At 41.6% G+C, this 23,955-nt stretch overlaps 1 protein-coding gene across 8 annotated transcripts in view; it reads right to left on the minus strand.

The window, feature by feature from the left end:
* The window catches only part of SYNJ1 (synaptojanin 1), a 103,715-nt gene that overhangs the window by 62,211 nt on the left and 17,549 nt on the right, over positions 1-23,955 (minus strand). For 7 of the 8 annotated variants that reach the window (XM_030914176.1, XM_030914174.1, XM_030914173.1 and 4 more), the window contains exons 3-6: positions 14,116-14,202; positions 12,007-12,274; positions 7,282-7,507; positions 5,829-5,912 (exon numbers count right to left, since the gene is read on the minus strand). The exons of the other annotated variant lie outside the window; for it this stretch is intronic. In XM_030914176.1, coding sequence (XP_030770036.1) covers positions 5,829-5,912; positions 7,282-7,507; positions 12,007-12,274; positions 14,116-14,202 — 665 coding nt within the window. The remainder of the gene's footprint in view (positions 1-5,828; positions 5,913-7,281; positions 7,508-12,006; positions 12,275-14,115; positions 14,203-23,955) is intronic. 8 annotated transcript variants of the gene reach the window in all.

Raw genomic sequence — 23,955 nt, forward strand, 5'->3', positions numbered from 1 at the left:
AACTACATGCCCCGTGTAACAGATAGTATTACCATTTGGGTAATTAAAAAAACTGAAATACCAACAGGTGAAATAGCTTGCTCTCTGAGATCAACATAACTAATTCCAAAAGAGATTCAGATGAGATTTTATGTCTCTGACCTAAATTCCTACTCCTCCAAGCTGCCTACCAGTACAAATATCTATGTGCTTTTTTCTTCTGCTATGTTGAATACTCTATTCACCTCTCTCTCACCAAAAGTTCCACCAAATTGAGAATATCATTCCTTCCTGGAAAAGCAGACTTTCCAAGTCAACCTTGCCATCACCCAACTATAGTAATTGCACATTTTGCAGAATCAGAAATTTTGGGTTAAGCAAATTAAACAAGATGGAAAATATCTACCTATTGTATATTGTTATAATTTTTCTTTTCTTACATAGGAGAATAGCAGAGAGACGAGGCATAACTGAGAAAGATACAACATGCCAAGAAGAAATATATAGGTGAGACCAGTTTATTTCTCTGAACTTCAATTTACACATTTCTCTCTGAGACTTTGGGATGAAGGTTGCCCAGTCACAACAAGGATCACTGAGGCGGGCAAAAAAAAGTTGCCCAAAATTCATTCTTGCTAACCTGTGAACAAAGTGCTTTTTTTTTTTTTGAGACAGAGTCTCACTCTATTGCCAGGCTGGAGTGCAGTGGTGCGATCTCGGCTCACTGCAACCTCCACCTCCCGGGTTCAAGCGATTCTCCTGCCTCAGCCTCCCGAGTAGTTGGGACTACAGGCATGCGCCACCATGGCTGGCTAATTTTTGTATTTTTAGTAAAGACGGGGTTTCACCATGTTCGCCAGGATGGGCTCGATCTCTTGACCTCGTGATCTGCCTGCCTTGGCCTCTCAAAGTGCTGGGATTACAGGCATGAGTCACTGCGCCCCGCCCAAAGTGCTTTTAAAGAGGGTGTAAAAGGAGGGTTGTCAAATCAGTCATGCAATTTGACAAGTAAAACCCAAAAATAAACTCTAATATGCTCATCCAAATCCAAAACTGAATTAACAGTACAGTATTATTATTCATTAAGCATTATCCCTCACTGCACTAAGTCAGATAATCTAATGAGTGTTCTGATAACCAGGGGATTCTCTAATTTTTAAATAAGAAATCAATTAGCCTAATGTCACATCTGTGTTTTATTTTATAGTACTTAATAATCTTCATAAAAGTTTAAAATTTGAAAGATGTATGTCCCAGGACATTAAGCATTTTAGACTGCAGAAAACTCAGAAGAAGTTGATACTTTTTCTTTGGAGTAATCCCAGATTAATTGCCTATCACTCTATATAAGTTCAAGACTTAGCATTTTGTTTACTGATTCACATTTATTTTGCATAGTACTGCAATTGTGCATAAGGTGAAAACAATCCAGTTCTCACGTCTTCCAGGTAATGCCTGTGGTTGTTTTCCATCACTCTGTTCCCCAACACATATATACATCCAGCTATGTATCACAGCTCTCATAGCAATACACTGGCTAGACTAGATTAGATTTTTGTTTTTGTGTTATTAGAGACAGGGCCTCACTCTGTCAACCAAGCTGGAGTACAGTGGTGCGATCATAGCTCACTGCAGCCTCAACCTGCCAGGCTCAAGGGATCCTCCCACCTCAGCCGGCTGAGTAGCTGAGGCTACAGGCACATGTCACCATGCCTGGATGATTTTTATTTTTTTGTAGAATTGGGTGTCTATGTTGCCCAGGATGGTCTTGAACTCCTGGTCTCAAGTAATCCTCCCACCTTGGCCTCCTAGACTAGGTTTTATTACTCAACGTTGAAAGAAAAGTTTTACAATAAGAGAGCTGGTGCCAGTTGTGATAAAAGTAGCACTCTAGAAAGTGTTAAGGCTTTAAACAACCATAACTTTACCCAATTAAAAAAAAGTTGCAGCCAGGCGTGGTGGCTCATACCTGTAATCCCAGTACTTTGGAAGGCCGAGGCAGGTGGATCACCTGAGGTCAGGAGTTCGAGACTGGTGGATCATCTGAAGTCAGGAGTTCGAGACCAGCCTGACCAACATGGTGAAACCCTGTCTCTACTAAAAGACAAAAATTAGCTGGGCATGGTGGCACATGCCTGTAATCCCAGCTACTGGGGATGCTGAGGTAGGAGAATCACTTGAAGCCAGGAGGAGGAGGAGGTTACAGTGAGCCAAGACTGTGCCACTGCACTCCAGCCTGGGAACAAGAGCTAAATTCCATCTGGCGGGGAAGAAAAAAGTTGCATTAAAGGTATTTTTAAAAATCATTTAATTGTGTGGTATGGAAAACCATTTTCCATCAATATTACTGCTTCATATTCATATATTTCTGAAATTTCAACCAAAAATTGGGTGTAGATCTCACAATGTTTACCATTTTTTGACTTATTGATATGGTTTGGATCTATGTACCCCCCAAATCTCATGCTGAATTGTAATCCCGAGGTTGAAGGTGGGGTCTGGTGGGAGGTGACTGAATCATGGGGGTGGAGTTCTTATGAATGGTTTAGTACTATGCCCCCTTGCACTGTTCTTATGCTAGTGAGTGAGTTCTCATGAGATCTGGTTGCTTAAAAGTGTGTAGCACCTCCCTCTTATCTTTCTCTTGCTCCTGCTCCCACCATGTGAGACTCCTCGCTCCCGCTTTGCCTTCCGCCATGATCGGAAGCTTCCTGAAGCCTCCCCAGAAGCAGATGCTGCCATTCTTCCTGTACATCCTGCAGAACCATGAGCCAATTAAACCTCTTTCTTCATAAATTACTCAGAATCGGGTATTTCTTTGTATCAGTGTGAGAATGGACTAATAAACTGATATATACTGTAATGTAGTATAATAGTATACTGAGTATTATAAGTTATAAATGCTAAAGAAATTAAGAGAAAGGAAATAAGTAAAAGGAAAATCACAAGTCAAAGGAAATCATAAGTAAGTTGCCAGTCTAAAAATGTCATCTTACTTGTGTAACACCTTATGACAATTCTTACAATGCCTCAAACAAATTCATCTTGGTATTCACCTTTTCCATAAAAGGCCTGAATGCCCAAATGGCAAGCTCTCTATGAAGCATCATTATATCTTTGAATCTCCCACAAAATAACATACACGGGAAGAACTCAAGTATTTAACAAAGAGATCTGAGTGGCCACTGAAGGAAAATAATTCTTAATTTTGGAAGTAGAGGATTCCTGCTAGAAAACTGCAAGGCCTGCAGTTGGATAGGCTGAGTAAACCAGATCATAAGGACACAGGTGCCTAGTAAATCTGACAGGCATAATATATATCAAAAATAAGAAGACCTGTTGGAGTTAGCAGGAAGCAGGGCCTTGAGGGACAAGACAGAAAACTGTGAGAATCTTCCAGGCTAGAACAAATTATGAAAACCTTAACTCAGAGGATAGTAGTAGGAATAAAAAGAAAGTCCCACTGCCTAGAAGAATGCTGGGACTAATGGTAGGTAACAGGGCTACTTTTCACTTGGTCAGGACTGGCTGCTTCATAGCCATTAGAGTAGGGTCTTATAAAACAAAAGTTCTTGACTTTGAGTGGTAGAGAACTTGGTTAAAAATGAGGATTCCTGGCCGGGCATGGTGGCTCATGCCTGTAATCCCAGTGCTTTGGGAGGTCGAGGCAGGTGGATCACCTGAGGTCAGGAGTGCGAGACCAGTCTGGTCAATATGATGAAACCCCATTTCTTTTTTTTTTTGAGACGGAGTCTCGCTCTGTCGCCCAAACTGGAGTGCAGTGGCCAGATCTCAGCTCACTGCAAGCTCCGCCTTTCGGGTTCACGCCATTCTCCTGCCTCAGCCTCCCGAGTAGCTGGGACTACAGGCGCCGGCCACCTCGCCCGGCTAGTTTTTTGTGTTTTTTAGTAGAGATGGGGTTTCACCGTGTTAGCCAGGATGGTCTTGATCTCCTGACCTTGTGATCCGCCCGTCTCGGCCTCCCAAAGTGCTGGGATTACAGGCTTGAGCCACCGCGCCTGGCCTAATGAAACCCCATTTCTATTAAAAATACAAAAATAAGGCAGGTGTGGTGGCACACACCTAATAGTCCCACTCTCAGGAGGCTGAGGCAGAAAAATTGCTTGACCCTGGGAGGCGGAGGTTGCAGTAAGCCGAGATCGCACCACTGCACTTCAGCCTGGGCAACAGAGCATCTCTCTGTCACACACACACACACACACAAATCCGTAATTTTCCACCTATCATGACATAACATTAGCAAACCAGACTGTTTAGGAAGGCTGCAGCACACAGGAGAAGGAAGGAACAAGGAAGTCCCACTCAAGGAAGATCCCACAGTGTAACTACTCAGGACCCAACCTTATTGGATCATCAAAACACTGTAATTCAGAACTTCTTATTAAAATAACACAGGCCAGGTACAGTGGCTCAGGCCTGTAATCCTAGCATTCTGGGAGGCCAAGGCAGGAGAACCGTTTGCGCAGGAGTTCAAGACCATCCTGCGTGACATGGTGGGACTCTGTCTCTACAAAAAATAGTGATATGTGCCTGTAGTCCCAGCTACCCGGCAGGCTGAGGTGGGAGGATCACTTGAGCCTGGGAGATCAAGCCTGCAGTAAGCCGTGATTGCACCAGTGCACTCAAGCCTGGGTGGCAGAGTAAGACCCTGTCTCAAACAAATAAATATATAAATAAATAAATGTAAATGAAATAACACGAAAACAGTGTAACACAGGGCTCATAAACTGGTTATTAGAATCTCTAACACTAGCCTGTCCCTAAAACAAAAGCATTCACCTTGCATCACATCAGGGTTTCAGCAATGTTCTTAAAGCAAATATTCCAAACACCCATTGTTGATCATGAAAGCTTAGGAGAAGTGGGGTTCTGTTGGCATTCTCTCCTAAGGGAAATTTGGGGAAAGATATATCTATTTAAGTTATCCCTACAAAGATAAAACAAGTCAAATCGTCTTGACAAGAATTCAAGAATTTTTGCATAGCAGTACAAGGGTTAATCCTTGTTAACTCTTAGACTGTCTTAAATAAAATGTTACTAAAAAGGTTCAAGTGGTCTGTAATATTTCTCTGCAATAACCAGTCTACGACATAAGAGATCCAGCAGTCAAATAAAGGAAGCAAGAATTTTTTTTCTTTCCCTTTTCTCAATACTATAGGCTGAAGCACCAAACTTACTAGACTATACATACCTAGATCCTAAAGTAAATATGACATACTTTAAGGACTAATAAATTTTGAATAAAAATAAAATGTCAACAATAGTTAACCTTTACATGGTGCTGACTGGTGGCCAGGTGCTATTCTAAGAGCTTTTTATTTAATCCTTACAACAACCCTATAAAGTAGGTACTATTAATATTCCCATTATACAGATAAGGAAAGTGAGACACAGAAGGGTTAAATTATTTGCCCAAGATCACACAGTTAGTAGTGGTACAGTAAGGATCCCAATTAAGAAGTCTGGTTCCCAAGGCTTTGTTTTATCTACTACATTCTTCTGCCTAAAGAGATTAAATCATTATATACTAAGATAAGAAGGTAATAAATATGGAATCACATTGAAAATCGATACACTATAAAGACCTCAAAATTTTTAACACTAACTACAGCAGCTGAATTTCAATGGCTATTTGAAAGAGCATTAAAAGAAAAAATATCTAAGATAATTCCAGAAACTCTGTACTCAGATCCTTATTTGTAAATCCAGTTAACATTATTAGATGGAATAATGGAACTATCAATGAATTAATTAATAAACTATCCAGAAAGTTTAGAAAATATGAAAATTTTTCAAAAAATAAAAATAACTGAATGTCAAACACATACTTGCAACCCTGGTTGCTCCCAGAACAATGGAACAGATCCTCGGATTTGTATGAAGGAAGAAACTGAGTCATCTAAGTATACAACCTACAGAAAAAAAAAAATAATATGTAAACTATTTCCACAGAAAGGTTGTTACACTTATATTAGAAAAACAAATAGACTAAAATCTATTGCATACTAGTTAATTTGTTTTTTTTTTTTCTGAGACGGAGTCTCGCTCTGTCGCCCGGGCTGGAGTGCAGTGGCCGGATCTCAGCTCACTGCAAGCTCCGCCTCCCGGGTTTACACCATTCTCCTGCCTCAGCCTCCCGAGTAGCTGGGACTACAGGTGCCTGCCACCTCGCCCGGCTAGATTTTTGTATTTTTTAGTAGAGACGGGGTTTCACCATGTTTGCCAGGATGGTCTCAATCTGCTGACCTCATGATCTGCCTGCCTCGGCCTCCCAAAGTGCTAGGATTACAGGTGTGGGGCACTGCGCCAGGCACATACTAGTTATATTTTATAATCTAACTCTCATGTACAATTGTCCAAAACAGGCCACTATACAGGCTTGACTTTTTTTTTCTGTTAGCAATATTAACCAAAAAAATTGGTAAAAATATAAGCATAAGATTCACAATTTTTAAAAATAAATTCCTTTTAAATCTTAATATTTTACATACACGTCTTTATATTTCATTTTGTTTAGCTCTTTATAACCTAATTGGAAGATCTGTGTTGGGCTGGGTTCATGGCCTGAATTTATAATCATATAGTTTCATAGCCAAAAAATCATAATTTCTAATTTTTAGATGGTACACATATTTGCCATTAAGAGCTGGGTTTTTTTTTTTTTTTTTTTTTTTTTTTGAGACGGAGTCTTGCTCTGTGGCCCAGGCTGGAGTGCAGTGGCCGATCTCAGCTCACTGCAAGCTCCGCCCCCCGGGTTTACGCATTCTCCTGCCTCAGCCTCCCGAGTAGCTGGGACTACAGGCGCCCGCCACCTCGCCCGGCTAGTTTTTTGTATTTTTTAGTAGAGACGGGGTTTCACCGTATTAGCCAGGATGGTCTCGATCTCCTGACCTTGTGATCCACCCGTCTCGGCCTCCCAAAGTGCTGGGATTACAGGCTTGAGCCACCGCGCCCGGCCAAGAGCTGGGTTTAATTTAACTTCACAAAAAAACAAGTTGTCTAGTTCTACAACTAAGGATTTTAAAATTCAATACCAAAACACACAGCATTGACTATGTCATGCTGATTAGTGACATCTTGTTACCTAGATGAAGAGCCAGACCAAAATAAGTTTGTTTTAGGGAAGCCTTTTTTTAAGGCCCATAAGTAACCAAGAACAATCATAAAACAACATTATAGATGTTAAAATGAGTTCTGAATCAAATAAAAATCTGTTATTCCAGTATTTTCTGTACCTCTCCTACAATACATTAATTAAGTAATATAAAACACTATATATACCTGTTCTGTTTCTACAAAATTGGCAACATGACCATCATCATTTGTTCCCCGGACATTAAACCTGGTCCCAGCTCGTTCACAGCTTAATCTTGAAATGAGGCAAGCCTTTGCCTGTTTATGAGCAGCATAAATTGTTCTGATTTCTACTCCTCCACACATAAGGCGTAATAACCAGTCATCACAATTCACACCATAGTGTTTGAGATGCAAATGCAAAGACTGATTCCTACCAGGAAAAGAAATAAATGATTAGCTTATGGAATACTAAATAACAAAGTATGACTTTAAAAATAATCTCCTGGAAAATTAATTTAATATTATTAAATTTAAAGGCACAAACAACAAATCAATTCATTTACATTTACTATGCTAGGGATGAGAAGACAGGGCTATAAAATGAGATCCTTCAACATGTGATCTATGGTCCACAGAAAAGGAGTATTTTTGTGTTTTTAGTATCTATGGCCCATTTCTGTTACGTCTTTATATATAATGTATTTATAACCTAACTTGTTCCAAAAAGGATTACATATGCATGTCCCCACCCCAATTTATGAAGTTCTACTTTTTTATTTATTTATTTATTTATTTTTGAGACAGTCTCGCTCTGTCGCCCAAGCTGGAGTGCAGTGGCGCAATCTCCTCTCACTGCAACCTCCGCCTCCCAGGTTCAAGCGATTCTTCTGCTTCAGTCTCCCACACAGCTGGGATTACAGGCGTGCACTACCACGCCTAGCTAATTTCTTTTTCTTTTTTTTTTTGAGATGGAGTCTCGCTCTGTCACCCAGGCTGGAGTGCAGTGGCACCATCTTGGCTCACTGCAAGCTCCGCCTCCCGGTTTTATGCCATTTTCCTGCCTCAGTCTTCTGAGTAGCTGGGACTACAGGCACCCACCACCACGCCCGGCTAATTTTTTGTATTTTTGGTAGAGACGGGGTTTCACCGTGTTAGTGTTAGCCAGGATGGTCTTGAACTCCTGAACTTGTGATCCATCCGCTTCAGCCTCCCAAAGTGCTGGGACTACAGGCGTGAGCCACAGTGCCCGGCCATGAAACTCTACTTTTAAGGCTTGACTTTTATAAGGCTCTATTTTAATTAATTTAAATTTAAATAGCAAGATGTAGCTAGTGGCTACCACATTAGAAAGTGCAGGCATAGGGTTTGCCATCGCTCCAAATACTTTTAGCATTCTAGGTAACAGATGTGGCCTGGTTTCCAAACTTTTTTCAGAGAAAAAAAATTTATTCAGACAAACATGCAGAAGCCCAATGATTATGATACAGATAAAAAGCTGCTATGGCTAAAGTGGGGATTGGGACTGAGCCTTGCTGGGTTGGCCATCTCACCCTGATTACCCCTCGGGGTCTCTCCTGGAACCTTAGACCGCCACAGAACATATAAAGAAACTTCTAACAACATACCACTAAGGAAAATATATTGTTAAGTGGAAAAACTCTATCAATTTGAAAGTGAGTTTCCTGTATTGTTGAAGCTTGGTTCTCTAGGTTTTAAGTGGAATTCTTCTACTTAAGTGCTCCGTACTCTCTCTCTCTTCCTGTCTTAAATAAGGTATAAAAGATGTAATCGCATTCTCTTGAAGACTCACAGCAATAGCCCTCAACTCCCTGCCAGCCCCTCAGATTACAGGCTGCAATAGAGATAAAAAGGGTGGTCACCTGAAATTCTGGAAAACCAGCTATGACCCCAACCCCTCTTATCCATCCAGGAAAGCACAAGGGAATATAAATGAGTGATGAGGTTACTACAGGGATAATGTTAAATCTGATAACCATTACTTATTTTAAAAATACATTGACTTAAACTTCCATACTTTACTACTACCCACATTGATCTGAGGCAAAGTTCAAATTGGTTGTGACCCAGTATGTCCAAACACCACAGCTGAGATCTACACCACAGCAAAGTTATAAGAAACTTACTTGTCCCCATTTAAATAGACCTTAAATCCTATGCATTTTGTGCAGGCAGAGTTCCTCTCTCTGCTGTCAGTTTTCATTTTTCTTTGCTGTCAGTGTGTCACTGTTTTAGCATTTAAATTTATATATGACTTTTGACTGGCAGCAGCTTAGAATTTCCAACGGAGTAAAGTTATCTGGGTTTTGTGATAGGTATCTGCCACTCTTCGGCTACAAAAATTACATGGTTGTATCCTGGAAAATATTGCTATTAAGTGCAAGGGTATGCACAAGAATTCCAAAAGTTTCTGTTTTTCTATATAAACTGAAGCTCAAGAATGCCAATCCTTAGCAAAATCGTAAAATGAACAAAATTCACCTTTGGTGCTTTAGCCATCCCTTTGTTCAACCTGTCTCCTAGTGGACAAACCTCAGGCTTTCTTTTATCTGACTTTGCCCCCATCTCTACTTTTAAGTAAATTAAAAAAAAAAAAAAAAATGAGGCCAGGCAGGGTGGCACACGCCTGAAATCCCAGCACTTCGGGAGGCTAAGGTGGGGGTATCACTTCAGGTCAGGAGTTGGAGACCAGCTTGGCCAAAGTGGTGAAACCCCATCCCTATTAAAAACACAAAAATATTAGCCAGCATGGTGGTTCATGCCTGTGGTCCCAGCTACCCGGAAGACTGAGGCAGGAGAATTGTTTGAACCCAGGAGGTGAAGGTTGCGGTGAGCCAAGATCGTGCCACTGTACTCCAGCCTGGGCAACAGAGTGACATTCTCAAAAAAATCAATCAACCGACCAACCAATCAATCATTCCTATTGATTAAACCTAGGCAATATATCTGCATCTGCTTGGACTTCTAATTGTTGTATGAAAGCTTTTATCTGTCAATCTAAGAAACTTTGGGTAAAATGAGGAAGGAAAAAAATGTAAGGACAGCTGAAACACATTTACCTTTCCAAGGGACTTCAACATCCTCTGCTAGAAAAAGTGTAGTGTTGACATGGTTTTAACTCTTGGAAGCCCATTTCTGAATGCTACACAAAAGTACATCCCATCATTGCTAGCTTCTTTGGGCAGGCAGGAACTCATGTCCATTCATCTGCCCTGTTAGTCCCTGCAACCTCTCTCTCCTTTCCTCTCCCTCATGGTCTCCTCCTTTGCTAAACCCAAGTCTCTAACACATAATGCTATAAACTCTGTTTTTATTCTGTCCACTCTTCTCCCTGATGCCACCACTGGGTCAAAATACTTCCATATGAGCTACAAAGTGACCAAGCTGTTGTTCTAAAGTTAGTTTCTTATCCTAAGGTTGTTGTTGACTTTGAGTCTTCTGACAGCTAGGGCAAATGCGTGACACCTGAATGTGCTACTCAAGGACTATGTAAATGACAGTGAAAGTGTGAGCGAGAAAAAGTACACAAGAGGAAACACCTTGAATCTGAACTGTTAAGGAAGGCCAAGAGCAGATAGTCCTGAACTTTGGCCTTAAACCATATGTCAATAAAATAAAACATAATTTGCACAAGATATCAAGGAAAAAAGTCAACATCAATGCTGGCTGTAAACAACAGAACCACTATACTAGAAATCTGGTCTGCTGCAATAGAACAATGCTAATTATAGTCCCATGTGTGCTGCTCATCATTTGTGCCTACTTAGAATACAGCACAGTTATGCATAATTATGAAATACATCGCACTTACCTACATAAGTCTCATCTTATTATAGTACTAGACTTTGTCCCAGTATACTACTACTTCACAGTCTGTTGCTCTTGAATCAAGACCACCTACTTAAAATTTAGAATAATAAGGGAATGCTGGCTTAGAAAGGGAATGCTGCCAGAGACAAGATCTCAAAACCAAGAATAGGAAATGTGAGTAACACAGTTGTGTTACAATTAAATTCATTTCTAAATTTACACAACTATTTTAAATGTATTTTTGAAATGAAAGTTCAGTCTAGATCGGGTGGAGCACAGGGGTTTCATGTCACATGCCAACTTCAATAAACCGACAGTAGCTGCCTGCCATGCTCTGCTGAGGACTCCAGAGAAAGAAAGAGGGATACACTCAATTAACAATGTCTATCCCTTGTTATCTCTAGACATAACAACTGCTGAACATTTTTTTTTTTTTTTTGTAAAGCAAGCACAAGTTTTATTGGGGGAAATACAAGTACACTCCAAGAGAGTGGGCTGACCCTGCTGGAAACACCCCCAAGACATTCTACATTGTGATCTTCTATTGTCTCAGTTCTTTCTTTACCCAGTTCTCACCAAAGTTTGGGGGATCCTCCCTTACTGTGCTTAATGCACATGCACAGGAATGAGTGATCAATATGAATCCTATCTAATGGTGGCACTGCTTATTACCACCAACCCAGGAAGGTATAGCCATCAATTTTGTACTCATTGTGCCTGCTCGGCTCTCGGGAATTCCCCTTTGCCTTTTTCCTTCCATATCAGGATCTAGTTAACAACATTCTGACAGTTCAACCATGGAGTGAGTACTGGACATCCTAAGAGGTGTTCCGGGGCATTCTTTCCAACATGGATACCTCCCGCTCATGCCTGCTCATATCTGACTATCTACTCTTACATTTCTCCCTCAAGGCATGGGGACCCAGAAATCTTTTGGGAGATGGGGCAGAGGTCATTCTCTGTAGCTACTTGCTGCTGAAAAGGGGCATCGAGGGTCTTCAGGGTCCTTCCTCCTTGCTTGCTGTCACAATGAGGAGGTTTTGACGACTGAACAACTGCTGAACATGTCCCAAATCACCAAAAGGGAAAAAATGAACTCACCAGAAAAATCTATTATCTGTTGTCTGTTCTTGCATGCTACGATGCGCATTAAGACTCAAATCTAAACTGATGCCAGATGCAGACCACGCAAAATAAAAGTTTCCTGAATTCAAAACTTTCCGCACTTCTGAAATGCGATCCTCATCTGAAGAATCAATTCGCAGTGATATAAACTCAGTGGAAGTAACTCGGAAAACTTCAGATTCTTGAATTTTTCCAACAGACATACATCCAGTGACTAGGACCAGATAATGTAACATAGTATCACCTGCAAAACCCAAAGATTTTACTGGATGAAAAATCCCAACATTTTCAAGCTATTCCATTTCTTCTTGCACTTCTATTTTTAAAATCTGACATTGTGATTATTTTAAACTTATCATGGATGTGTTGAAATTCACTAGACATTTTGGTTGAAAAAAATCCTTGTTTAAATATATTAAGTATAATAAAGCATTTAAACATTAACAGGATAATCTCACATAAAACTGTTCCTGAACTTACTCTGAGGCTATAAAAACTTTATCAAATAATTGGCCGGGTGCGGTGGCTCATGCCTGTAATCCCAGCACTTTGGGAGCCGAGGCGGGCGGATCACCTGAGGTCGGGAGTTCAACACCACCCTGACCAACATGGAGAAACTCCATCTCTATTAAAAACACAAAAATTAGCTGGGCGTGGTGGCGCATGCCTGTAATCCCAGCTACTCAGGAGGCTGAGGCAAGAGAATCACATGAACCTGGAAGGCAGAGGTTGCGGTGAACCGAGATTGCACCATTGCACTCCAGCCCGGGCAACAAGAGTAAAAACTACGTCTCAAAAAAAACCCAAACAAGAAAAAAACTTTATCAAATAAAAAAGTATGTGTTACCTTCTCTACTTTTGCTTAATGACTGTCAGAAAATTCAGATAAGATAATGAATTCACATTCATTTTTACAAGTTCTTTGTAAATAGTAAAGTTGAAAAAATGGTATACTATTGTGAGCTGATGATATTGATGACATATGGGCAAAAGTCTCTGGTAACAATTTATAAAGCAATTTGGTTTACAAAAACTTTCATAGAGATTGTTTTCATGTAATTGTGACAAAAAGTCTATGAAATTAGTATAAAGTTGAAATTGAACAATGGTTACTGTGAGCATGGGCTCTGACACAGGTAGAAGCGGCCCTGAATCGTGGCTCCATTATGTATTACCTGGACCAATTTCAGGACATAGCGTAACCAACCTGAGATACCATCTCTTATAAAAAGAGATTAAAGCAAATACCTCATTACACTATGAGACTTACCCAGGACTAATCAGCAAAGCACCTAAGCATAGTGCTTTATATGTGATAGATCCATAACAAACGACAAATCTCCATTTTATAGAACAGTGCCACTCAAAAAGTATGGTCCAGGAACTGTTACCAGCTCACAGTGAGAAAGGACGCATACACCAGAATGGAAATCAACTATACTACTAAGTTCATCCTTTAGTTTAGCTGACTTTTTTTTCTAGTAAGACTTTATCAATGAAAGAAGCCATATGTTGATTTACATCATAGTGCAAGCTCCTTATCTTATCACGGATCAATAACAAAATAATTTATGGGCCAGTACCAATCTTGAGGCACCACTTCGAGCCACACAATTATAGATAAACTAGTAACTGCAAAGGTTACTCTGCAGCTTATGGTGACATTAAGTGGCAAAAAAAAAAAGGCTCAAACAGAGCTTTCTGAATTCAAAACAGATGTCTTTTCCACTATAAACCAAGAAAAATCAGTGTAGTTCTAATGAAGACACTTTTTCCTAAATGCACTGAAGCAATGAAAAGGAAAATGTTCTGATTTTCTGTTTTGACAACTGACACTTATCTCTTCAAGTGGTCAAACCAGAGACTGTCTCCGAACTTAGACTTCCATGAGTTTGAGCATGTAGCATGCCTTTTTGGGCAACAAACATTATCACAACATTAGCTACATTAATGTTTAAAAGATGTTAGCACATGTGTAGCTTAAATAAAGAGTCTACAATAATTCATAGCTAGTCCCTCTCAAATCCTTAGAATTACAAAATAGAAATGAAAAAATGGATGAATTCTACTGGATGATAAACTTACCAAGATTTAACCGCAAAACACCTAAGAGTCCATATGCATCCAGTACTTTGGAGTATGTACCCTTGATTGCCTCTTTTTCTGCAGATGCTACAAAAAAAAGTTTTAGTTTAAGAAAAATGACCTGAAACATTGAATTCTATTTAGCTAAGTATAAATCCAGAGTTTCAATCAAAAGTTTCTAAATCTGATATTCTTAAATGTACTGCATAAAGTATTTTCTCAAACTAGTAACATAAGTATTCTTCCCAAAGAGTTAATAAATTATTCCAAGACCATCTATTAATCAATCCATCCTCTCCACTGATCTGAACTCTGTACTCTTATCCTTTTATTCGCGACAGAATAGTGCTTGACACTTAGAAAACTGACAAAACATTTAAATGATAAAAGCTAATGGCAACACTTGACTACACAAATGTAGTGCAAGAATGGGGAAATCTGATTCTGAAAAGACAAAAGTCTCGTCTTTGCCTTATTTCTTCTGCTATAAAGTTAACGTTATCTTGCTAATGAATATAAACCACAGAATAATTTTCCTAAGACAGGCTATTGTGATTATTCTATTGAGAAGAAAAAACAACAACAAAAATCAAATCCTGAAACTTTAAAGGAAAAATCTTCCTAGCACTTAGCAAATACATATTAAAAAATTGACAAAGAACCAAAGAAATATTAACAACCGGTATTTCAAAGGACAAATACAAATAATACATCCCACAGTCTACAGTTGATCCTTGAGAAAGATACCTTCCTTTCCTTCCAGGTTTCTTTCCTTCTTTGCTGCTTTCCCTTCTCCATCATCTACCCCACACTCAACTCACTTCCTGGCTGACCGGTTTACACATTATTTACTTCTTATCTCCTACACATATCCCCTTTCCTTTATCTACAAAATAGTATGTTTGGCAATACTAACATGTTCCACGTTAGAAAATCATGTAAGGAGATCCTTATGACTGGCTCATTTCCAGCGCATCTTTATTGCCAACAAAAGGGCTCTTCTTAGCCTACTGCTTTGCCTAATAGTCCTTTGTACTTCTCATTAGAGATCTTTTGCTTTGCCTGGAAGCTCTTCTCCAGAGTCTACAGAACATCTCACTTTCCCTGCCTGCTTCACCTCTTTTCAGACCATGTAGGCTTAAGCCTTCTTCCTAGTGATCTGGCTTCTGCCTTCTGATGAGTTTTGCTCTGCTAGTTGCAGCACAGGCTAAGACTAAATGACTCAATCACTCAATTAGCTGACATTTTCACAATTCTCTAATGTGTTCATTATTAAGTGTGGGCCATTATCAAACCACCCAGTATGAAATTAGGGAGTGGAGATTTCACCAACCCATTAAAGTGATGGGGGTTTATATTTCATTCTGCATTCCTTGAGTTCCTATTATTATTATTATATCTTATGTTTGTACAACAGTTAATCCTAACATTCCATGACAAACAACCCAAATATAAAACATTACAATATAAACTTTAATTACATCTTATACAGCAAAATAGAATTGCCTTCTCCTAAATACTGCCTCTTTAAGAGTACCACATGTACTGTAAACATTATAGAGACTTGTTATACCTCTCGGGACAGAAGGCATGACTTCCAGGATAAATATTCTTCTAGAATTTTACAAGTCATATGCCATATACATTTAAAATACAATCACTAATATAGTTATATAGAAAGTACTAGATATATCCATTTCAGCAGCAATCATCATTTGGGTTCAAATGCCAGGAGACAGAAGAGTTAAGAAGAAAATATAGTTTTTTTCTTTTTGAGACAGAGGCTGGAGTGCAGTAGCACAATCACAGTTCACTGCAGCCTTGACCTCCAGGGCTCAAGTAATCCTCCCACCTCAGCCTCCCAAGGACCTGGGATTACAGGCATATGCCACCATGTCCAGGTAATTTTTTTTTTTTTTAGTTTTGTAGAGATACAGTTTCTCTATGTTGCTCAGGCTGGTTGGGAACTCCCCAGCTCAAGCAATCCTTCTGTCTGAGCCTCTCAAAGTGCTGGGATTACAGGCATGAACCACCATGCCTAGCAAAAAATATATTCTTAACATTAAGTCACCACCTTCCTTTAGAAAACAGAAAAGTCATTCTATAACTTAAATTACCATGTAACAAAATGTTCTCTCTTCTAATCATGCATAATAATTATCTTCTCATGAATTACACTCCAAACACATGAACATATGTCTCTCAGGACCAATGAAGGCCCATCTGTTAGACTATCATCTAATTCGAACATGCAAACAAATACTTTGCAGTTTAGTTATTTACATGTTTGTATTCTATTCGGAGACTCGGGAAACAGGATACACACATACCCACACACACACCTTAAAGTCCATACTCTTAGAGTCAAATGTACTTTTAATTCCAGACACTTCCAATTTCATAAGAGAAAACAGTATCTTCTTCCTAAATATATTTGTATCTGAAGGACAGTAGATGTTTCCCTATTTTAAGATATATGCTTCAAAGGTTCTGAGTAGAGTGGAGGGAGGCCCAGTACTGGCCACTAGGAAAAGAAGGATGGCCCGTGCATGAAGCTGAAGCTAGAGGCGGGGGAAAAGGGCGTCCACTAGTGGGAGGGGCAGCCTGGCATGAGTTCCTGAAGTCTGACTAGGGTGAGGAGAGGACTGTCCACCCAGGTGTGTTAGGGGCACCCTGACATGGTAAGTAAGAGCTTGAGAGGGATGGGGAAGGCAGGGTTTTGAAGTGCCAGTGGGGTAAGGAGGGTACCTATGCAGTGGAGGAGGCTACATTGGCAATAGGAGAGTGGTTATTTACGGGGAATGATCAAGAATAATGAGAGCCAGGTTTCTCACTGTCAGAGAAGGTACTCACAAATGCGAAGAAAGAAACTAGAATGGACAGTGTTGATTAGAACTGGAGTTACCAGGCCGGGCGCAGTAGCTCACGTCTGTAATCCCAGCACTTTGGGAGGCCGACGCAGGCGGATTACCAGGTCAAGAGATTGAGACCACCCTGGCCAACATGATGAAACCCCATCTCTACTAAAAAAACAAAAAATTAGCCGAGTGTGGTGGCGGGCACCTGTAGTCCCAGCTACTCGGGACGCTGAGGCAGGAGAATCACTTGAACCCAAGAGGTGGAGGTTGCAGTGAACCAAGATTGTGCCACTGCACTCCAGCCTGATGACAGAGCGAGACTCCATCTCAAAAAAAAAAAAGAATTGGAGTTACCAGTGTTTTCTAGATAGACTGAAGACAGACAAAAAGATATAGAAAAGATATAGAAACATAGATATAAGTATATATGTCGTATACATATACAGTTACATATACTCCTTAGCACTAGCCATTGAGCAGACCCAGGATCTGTAATACTCTGACAGCAATGCTCACACCTACCATACTTTGGCTTCTACATACCATTCTCCACTAAAAGGAACTACTAGGATTCCTTGGAGAAATGGTTGATTCCAGGGCAAAGACAGGGACAAAATGAGCCTGAAACATAGTATTGTGCCAAAAAGTAAGCAAGTGTTTAAAGGATAATGGAGATATGTCACAAACATGTAGAAGGTAGCTTGAAGGGGTTTCTACTGGTGAAATCCAGGAAAATTTAAGCATTAAAACAAATGATAAGAGTAATGGATTATAAGCCTATGAATTCAGTCTCATGAGGAATGGGCAAAACAATTATAAAAAGTCTTCCCGACATGCCTAGCAAACCATCACCTTTATCAAGTAATCAAAGTGAACACCAACAGGGAGGGGCCTGGTACAGTGGCTCATGCCTGTAATCCCAGCACTTCGGGAAGCTGAGGCAGAAGGTGTGCTTGAGCCCAGGAGTTTGAGACCAGCCTGGGCAACATGGCAAGACCCTGTCTCTACAAAAAAAATATTAAAATTATCCAGGTGTGGTGGCATGCACCTGGGGTCCCAGCTACTTGGGAGGCTGTGGCGGGAAGGTTGATTGAGCCTGGGAAGTCAAGGTTGCAGTGAGCTGAGATCATGCCACTGCACTCCAGCCTGGCCGACAGAGTAAATCCCTGTCTCAACAACAACAGTAAACCAAAGTGAACACCAACAGTAAAAGGACAAGTCAAAACTGTGAGCCACCTGTCAAGACACAGTGAAAAGAGCACCATTGCTGCAGTACTTCTGCCAGAGGTGAATAACCTGAATCTATGCATGAGAAGCCATCAGACCCAAAGTGAAGGACAATCTACAAAGTAACTGGCTTTCACTTTCAACGTTTTTAAGGCCACCAACATCAAAGATTGAGAAATTTTTCCATTTAAGGAAACTACAGAGACTGACAACAAAATAAAATGTATACATCTGAACTGGATCCTTTTGCTATAAAGGACGTTGTTCGGGCAATCGGTAAAAATTGAAGACAGGATGGCCGGGCGCGGTGGCTCAAGCCTGTAATCCCAGCACTTTGGGAGGCCGAGACGGGCAGATCATGAGGTCAGGAGATCGAGACCATCCTGGCGAACATGGTGAAACCCCGTCTCCACCAAAAAAAAAAAAATACAAAAAACTAGCCGGGCGAGGTGGCGGGCGCCTGTAATCCCAGCTACTCGGGAGGCTGAGGCAGGAGAATGGCGTAAACCCGGGAGGCGGAGCTTGCAGTGAACTGAGATCCGGCCACTGCACTCCAGCCTGGGCGACAGAGCGAGACTCCGTCTCAAAAAAAAAAAAAAAAAAAAATTGAAGACAGGTTAAGGATTAGATGGCAATAATGCATCACGGTTAACTTTATGATAGTGAGAGCTGACAATGTGCTAGCAGCCCTCACTCTCAGCGCCTCCTCGGTCTCCGGCCTCGGCATCCACGCTGGCGGCGCTTGAGGAGCCAGCCCTCCAGTCTGCTATGGCACTGTGGGAGCCCCTCTCTGGGCTGGCTGAGGCCGGCGCCTCCTCCCTCTTCTTGCCGGGAGGTGTGGAGGGAGAGGCGCAGGTGGGAACAGGGGCTGCGCTGGCCGGCCCGTGTGAGTTCCGGTGGGCGCGGGCCACTGCACAGGCTGGACGGCCTGCACACGGAGCAGCCGGCTGGTATCGCCGGCCCAGGGCAGTGAGGGGCTTACACCTGAGCCAGCAGCTGCGGAGGTTGCGCCTGGTCCCCCAGCAGTGCTGGCCCGCCAACACTGCACTCAAATTCTCGCCGGGTTTAGTTGCCTCCCAGCGGGGCAGGGCTCTGGGCCTGCAGCCTGCCACGTCTGAGCTCCTCCCCCTGCGGTGGGCTCCCGCGCAGCCTGAGGCCCCCCCAACTCCCCTAGGGGCGCCGCCCCCTGCTCCGTGGCACCGGATCCCATCGAAAGCCCAAGGGCTGAGGAGTGCAGGCGCCACTGGGGACTGGCGGGCAGCTCCGCTTGCAGCCCTGGTGCAAGATCCACTGGGTGAAGCCAGCTGGGATCCTGAACTGGATGGGGACTTGGAAAACTTGATCTAGCCAGAGGATCCTAGGTGCACCAATCAGCACTCTGTATCTAGCTAACCTGGTAAAGACTTGGAGGACTAGCACTCTGTGACTCTGTCTAGCTCAAGGATTGTAAACACACCAATCAGCACTCTGTGTCTAGCTCAAGGTTTGTACATACACCAATTGGTACTCTGTATCTAGTTAACTCTGTAGCTAACTAGCACTCTGTGACTCTGTGTCTAGCTCAAGGATTGTAAACGCACCAATCAGCACTTTGTCAAAATGGACCAATCAGCTCTCTGTAAAATAGACTAATCAGCTCTCTATAAAAGGGACCAATCAGTAGGATATAGGTGGGGCCAGATAAGGGAATAAAAGCAGGCTGCCAGAGTCAGCTGTGGCAACCGGATCAGGTCCCCTTCCACACTGTGGAAGCTTTGTTCTTTTGCTCTTTGCAATAAATCTTTCTGCTGCTCACTCTTTGGGTACAGGGTGCCTTTATGAGCTATAACACTGACCACGAAGGTCTGTAGCTTCACTCCTGAAGCCAGCGAGACCACGAACCCACCGGGAAGAAGGAACAACTCCAGATGCGCTGACTTTAAGAGCTGTAACACTCACCACGAAGGTCTGCAGCTTCACTCCTGACAGCGAGACCACGAACCCACCAGAAGGAAGAAGCTCCAGATACATCTGAACATCTGAAGGAATAAACTCCGGACACACCATCTTTAAGAACTGTAACACTCGGCCGGGCGCGGTGGCTCAAGCCTGTAATCCCAGCACTTTGGGAGGCCGAGACGGGCGGATCACGAGGTCAGGAGATCGAGACCATCCTGGCTAACATGGTGAAACCCCGTCTCTACTAAAAAATACAAAAATCTAGCCGGGCGAGGTGGCAGGCACCTGTAGTCCCAGCTACTCGGGAGGCTGAGGCAGGAGAATGGCGTAAACCCGGGAGGCGGAGCTTGCAGTGAGCTGAGATCCGGCCACTGCACTCCCGCCCAGGCCACAGAGCGAGACTCCGTCTCAAAAAAAAAAAAAAATTATTTAAAATAAGAAAGGCTGTACAACATTACATAAAATAATATGTATAATCTTTAGATAAAATACAGCACTTGGAAATATTTTACAATCATCACCATCATTCTTTTTGCCTTAATAACCTCCTTTGCATCCCATGCTTCAGCCAACATGAATAATTTTGTTGCCCACATATTCCACATTCTCTTCCCTCTCTCCCTTTGTTCATACTGTTGTTTCATCAGGACCAACCTTAATCATCCTTGTATTTCCAAATATTACCTATCCTTCAGTTCCAAACTAAAACACCACTTCCCTTCCCAAAGATTTTCCCTGATCGCTCTAGTTGGAGGCAAATCTTTCTCTCAATTTATACTATAGTTACATCTAAACTAGTAACAACAGAAACTAGGTCTTCTTTCTCTTTCCTTTTTTTTTTTTTTTTTTTTTTTTTTTGAGGCAGGATCTCACTCTGTCACCCAGGCTGGAGTACAGTGGTGCAATCACCACTCACTGTAACCTCAAGCTCCTGGGCTCAAGTGATGCTCCTGCCTCAGCCTCCTTCCTGAGTAGCTAGAACTACAGGCACTAATACTATAGGACTATACTGAGTAGTAATAGGACTACAGGCATGTGCCACCATACCTGGTTTTTATTTTTTGTAGACACAGGGTCTTGCTATGTTGCCCAGGCTGGTCTGAAACTTCTGGCTTCAAGTGATCCTCCTGCCTTGGCCTCCCAAAGTACTGGGATTACAGGCATGAGCCACTGCACCTAGCCTCATTTCCTTACATCTCAACACCATACCTACCTAACACAGAGACTCTGAATGAACACTGCAGCTGCTGATTAAATATTCATCTAATAGACAAAAACAAATGGAGAGGTTGCGCATTAAAGAAAATGTTTTGCTAATTTAAAAATAAGACATAAAATGGACCACCTGAGGTCGGGAGTCTTGAGACCAGCCTGGCCAACATGGTGAAACCTCGTCTCTACTAAAAATACAAAAATTAGGTGGGTGTGGTGATGCAGGTCTGTAATCCCAGCTACTTGGGAGGCTGAGGCAGGAGAATTGCTTGAACCCATGAGGCAGAGGTTGCCGTGAGCCAAAATGCGCCATTGCACTCCAGCCTGGGTGACACAGTGAGACTCCATCTCAAAAAAGAGATAAAACATTTTACTTTATCATTGAAAGTATCTGAATGCCCTCATTACTGAGATTCACATTCAACAACTCCTCAATTATGTCTGGAAACTTTCAAATGTGTATGTCTGTGGCAGGGAGTAGTAAGGTGGGGGTGGGAAATACAGGCATTGTTAAATGATTGCTAACCACGGTTTAAAATACTGAAGTTTATGAAGTGGCAGCGTGTGTGTGGGAGCTCAGAGGAAACAAACGGAAAGAATGAGCGGAACTGAAAGTTCAGGAGATACAGTGTTAGGGAAGTTCAGGTCACTTTCCTGCTATGCAGTCTTTCAAGGTATTCACTGCACTTTCAATGAACGGAATAAACTCCCTTTTGTGAAGAGGTATTTTTTTCCCCCTCCTATTCATGGTGGTTATTAAACAAACGAGATGCTAGGCAAAACAAACCTTTCTTTGTAAGTTACTGATATCTAACCGTAAGTAGGTAGGAATATCCCAGAAGAGAACTAACTGCTTTTGGAGTGATTCTGAGCCCATCAAGATCGACAGCAGTTCAGCTAAGGTAAGGCGGCCTGCAACTCATTAGTTCACATGCTGAACACATAAGCTAAAGCAAATTCCAACTTCTAAAGTTTCTGCTATAACACCTTAGGAATAAATAGTACCTAACTCCCTCTATAGCTCATTTTAAAGGAAAAGACTATTTATTTTTCCCATGTCATACTCAACACCATTTTTCATTCATACCTTTTCTTAGGTACCTTTTTTTTTTCCATTTGATACCAACTGTTTATTAGAAAAGAAAAACATTTTTGTGGGCCCAAAAAGAATCGTTTTGCTGGGCATGGTGGCTCATGCCTGTAATCCTAACACTTTAAGAGGTCAAGCAAGTGGATTGCTTGAACCCAGGAGTTCAACACCAGCCTGGGCAAGATAGCAAGACCCCACTCTAAAAAATAAAAAATTTAAATTTAAATTTTAAAAAGAGTAAATAAATTTAAATTTAAAATAAATTTAAATTTAAAAAAGAGTAGTTTCTCCATAAAAAATAAAGGTGGAATGATATGTAACAGGTTAGGTATAACCAAAACTTGCCACATAAAGACAATAAGAAAATTTTAACAACAAGATTCATTTTTCAATGGCCTATTAATCACAGAACAATTAAAAAGCTACATAAAAACCAATCTTACTTAAGTATTAGAAATATATTTCAATTCACTCATGGATCCAACTCACTTTTAGACAGTAAAATTTTTACTGACTTAAGAAAAAACACTGCCAGTTGGGCACAGTGGCTCAAGCCTATAATCCCAGCACTTTGGGAGACCCAAGGCGAGTGGCTCACTGAAGTCAGGAGTTTATAGAGACCAGCATGGTGGAACTGTGTCTCTACTAAAAATACAAAAATTAGCAGGGCGTGATGGTGCACATCTGCAGTCCCAGCTAGTCAGGAGGCTACGGCAGGAGAATTGCTTGAAGCCAAGAGGCAGAGGTTGTAGTGAGCCAAGATCATGCCACTGCATTCCACCCTGGGCGACAGAGCGAGATTCCGTCTCAAAAAAGAAAAAAAGAAAGAAAGAAAAAACCCTGCTTTTTTTTTTTTTTTGAGACAGAGTCTTGCTCTTGTCACCTAAGTTAGACTGTAGTGATGAGATCTTGGCTCACTGTAACCTTTGCCTCCTGGGTTCAAGCAATTCTCCTGCCTCTCAGCCTCTCGAGTAGCTGGGATTACAGGTGCCCACCAACACGCCCAAATAATTTTTGTATTTTCAGTAGAGATGGGGTTTCACCATGTTGGCCAGGTCAGTCGTGAACTCCTGACCTCCTGTGATCCTCCCACCTTGGGATCCCAAAGTGCTGGGATTATAGATGTGAGCCATGGTGTCCAGCCAAAAACACTGCCTATTAAACTCATGTGCTTAAACATTATGCTTAAAGAGTATTGACAGAATTCTCGCTGCCATGTTTTCATGTAAAAGAAATGGAAATCAGGTGGGGTGTGGTGGTTCATGCCTGTAATCCCAGCACTTTGGGAGGCCAAGATGGGAGGATCACTTGAGGTCAGGAGTTTGAGACTAGCCTGGCTAACATGGTGAAAACCCGTCTCTACTAAAAAAAAATACAAAACTTAGTCAGGCGTGGTTGCAGACACCTGTAATCCCAGCTACTCGGAAGGCTAAGGCATGAAAGCTTGAACCCGGGAGGTTGAGGTTGCAGTGAGCCGAGATTGCATCATTGTACTCCAGTCTGGGTGACAGAACA

The sequence above is a fragment of the Rhinopithecus roxellana genome, chromosome 13 (genome assembly GCF_007565055.1).
Source record: "Rhinopithecus roxellana isolate Shanxi Qingling chromosome 13, ASM756505v1, whole genome shotgun sequence".
NCBI lineage: Eukaryota > Metazoa > Chordata > Mammalia > Primates > Cercopithecidae > Rhinopithecus > Rhinopithecus roxellana.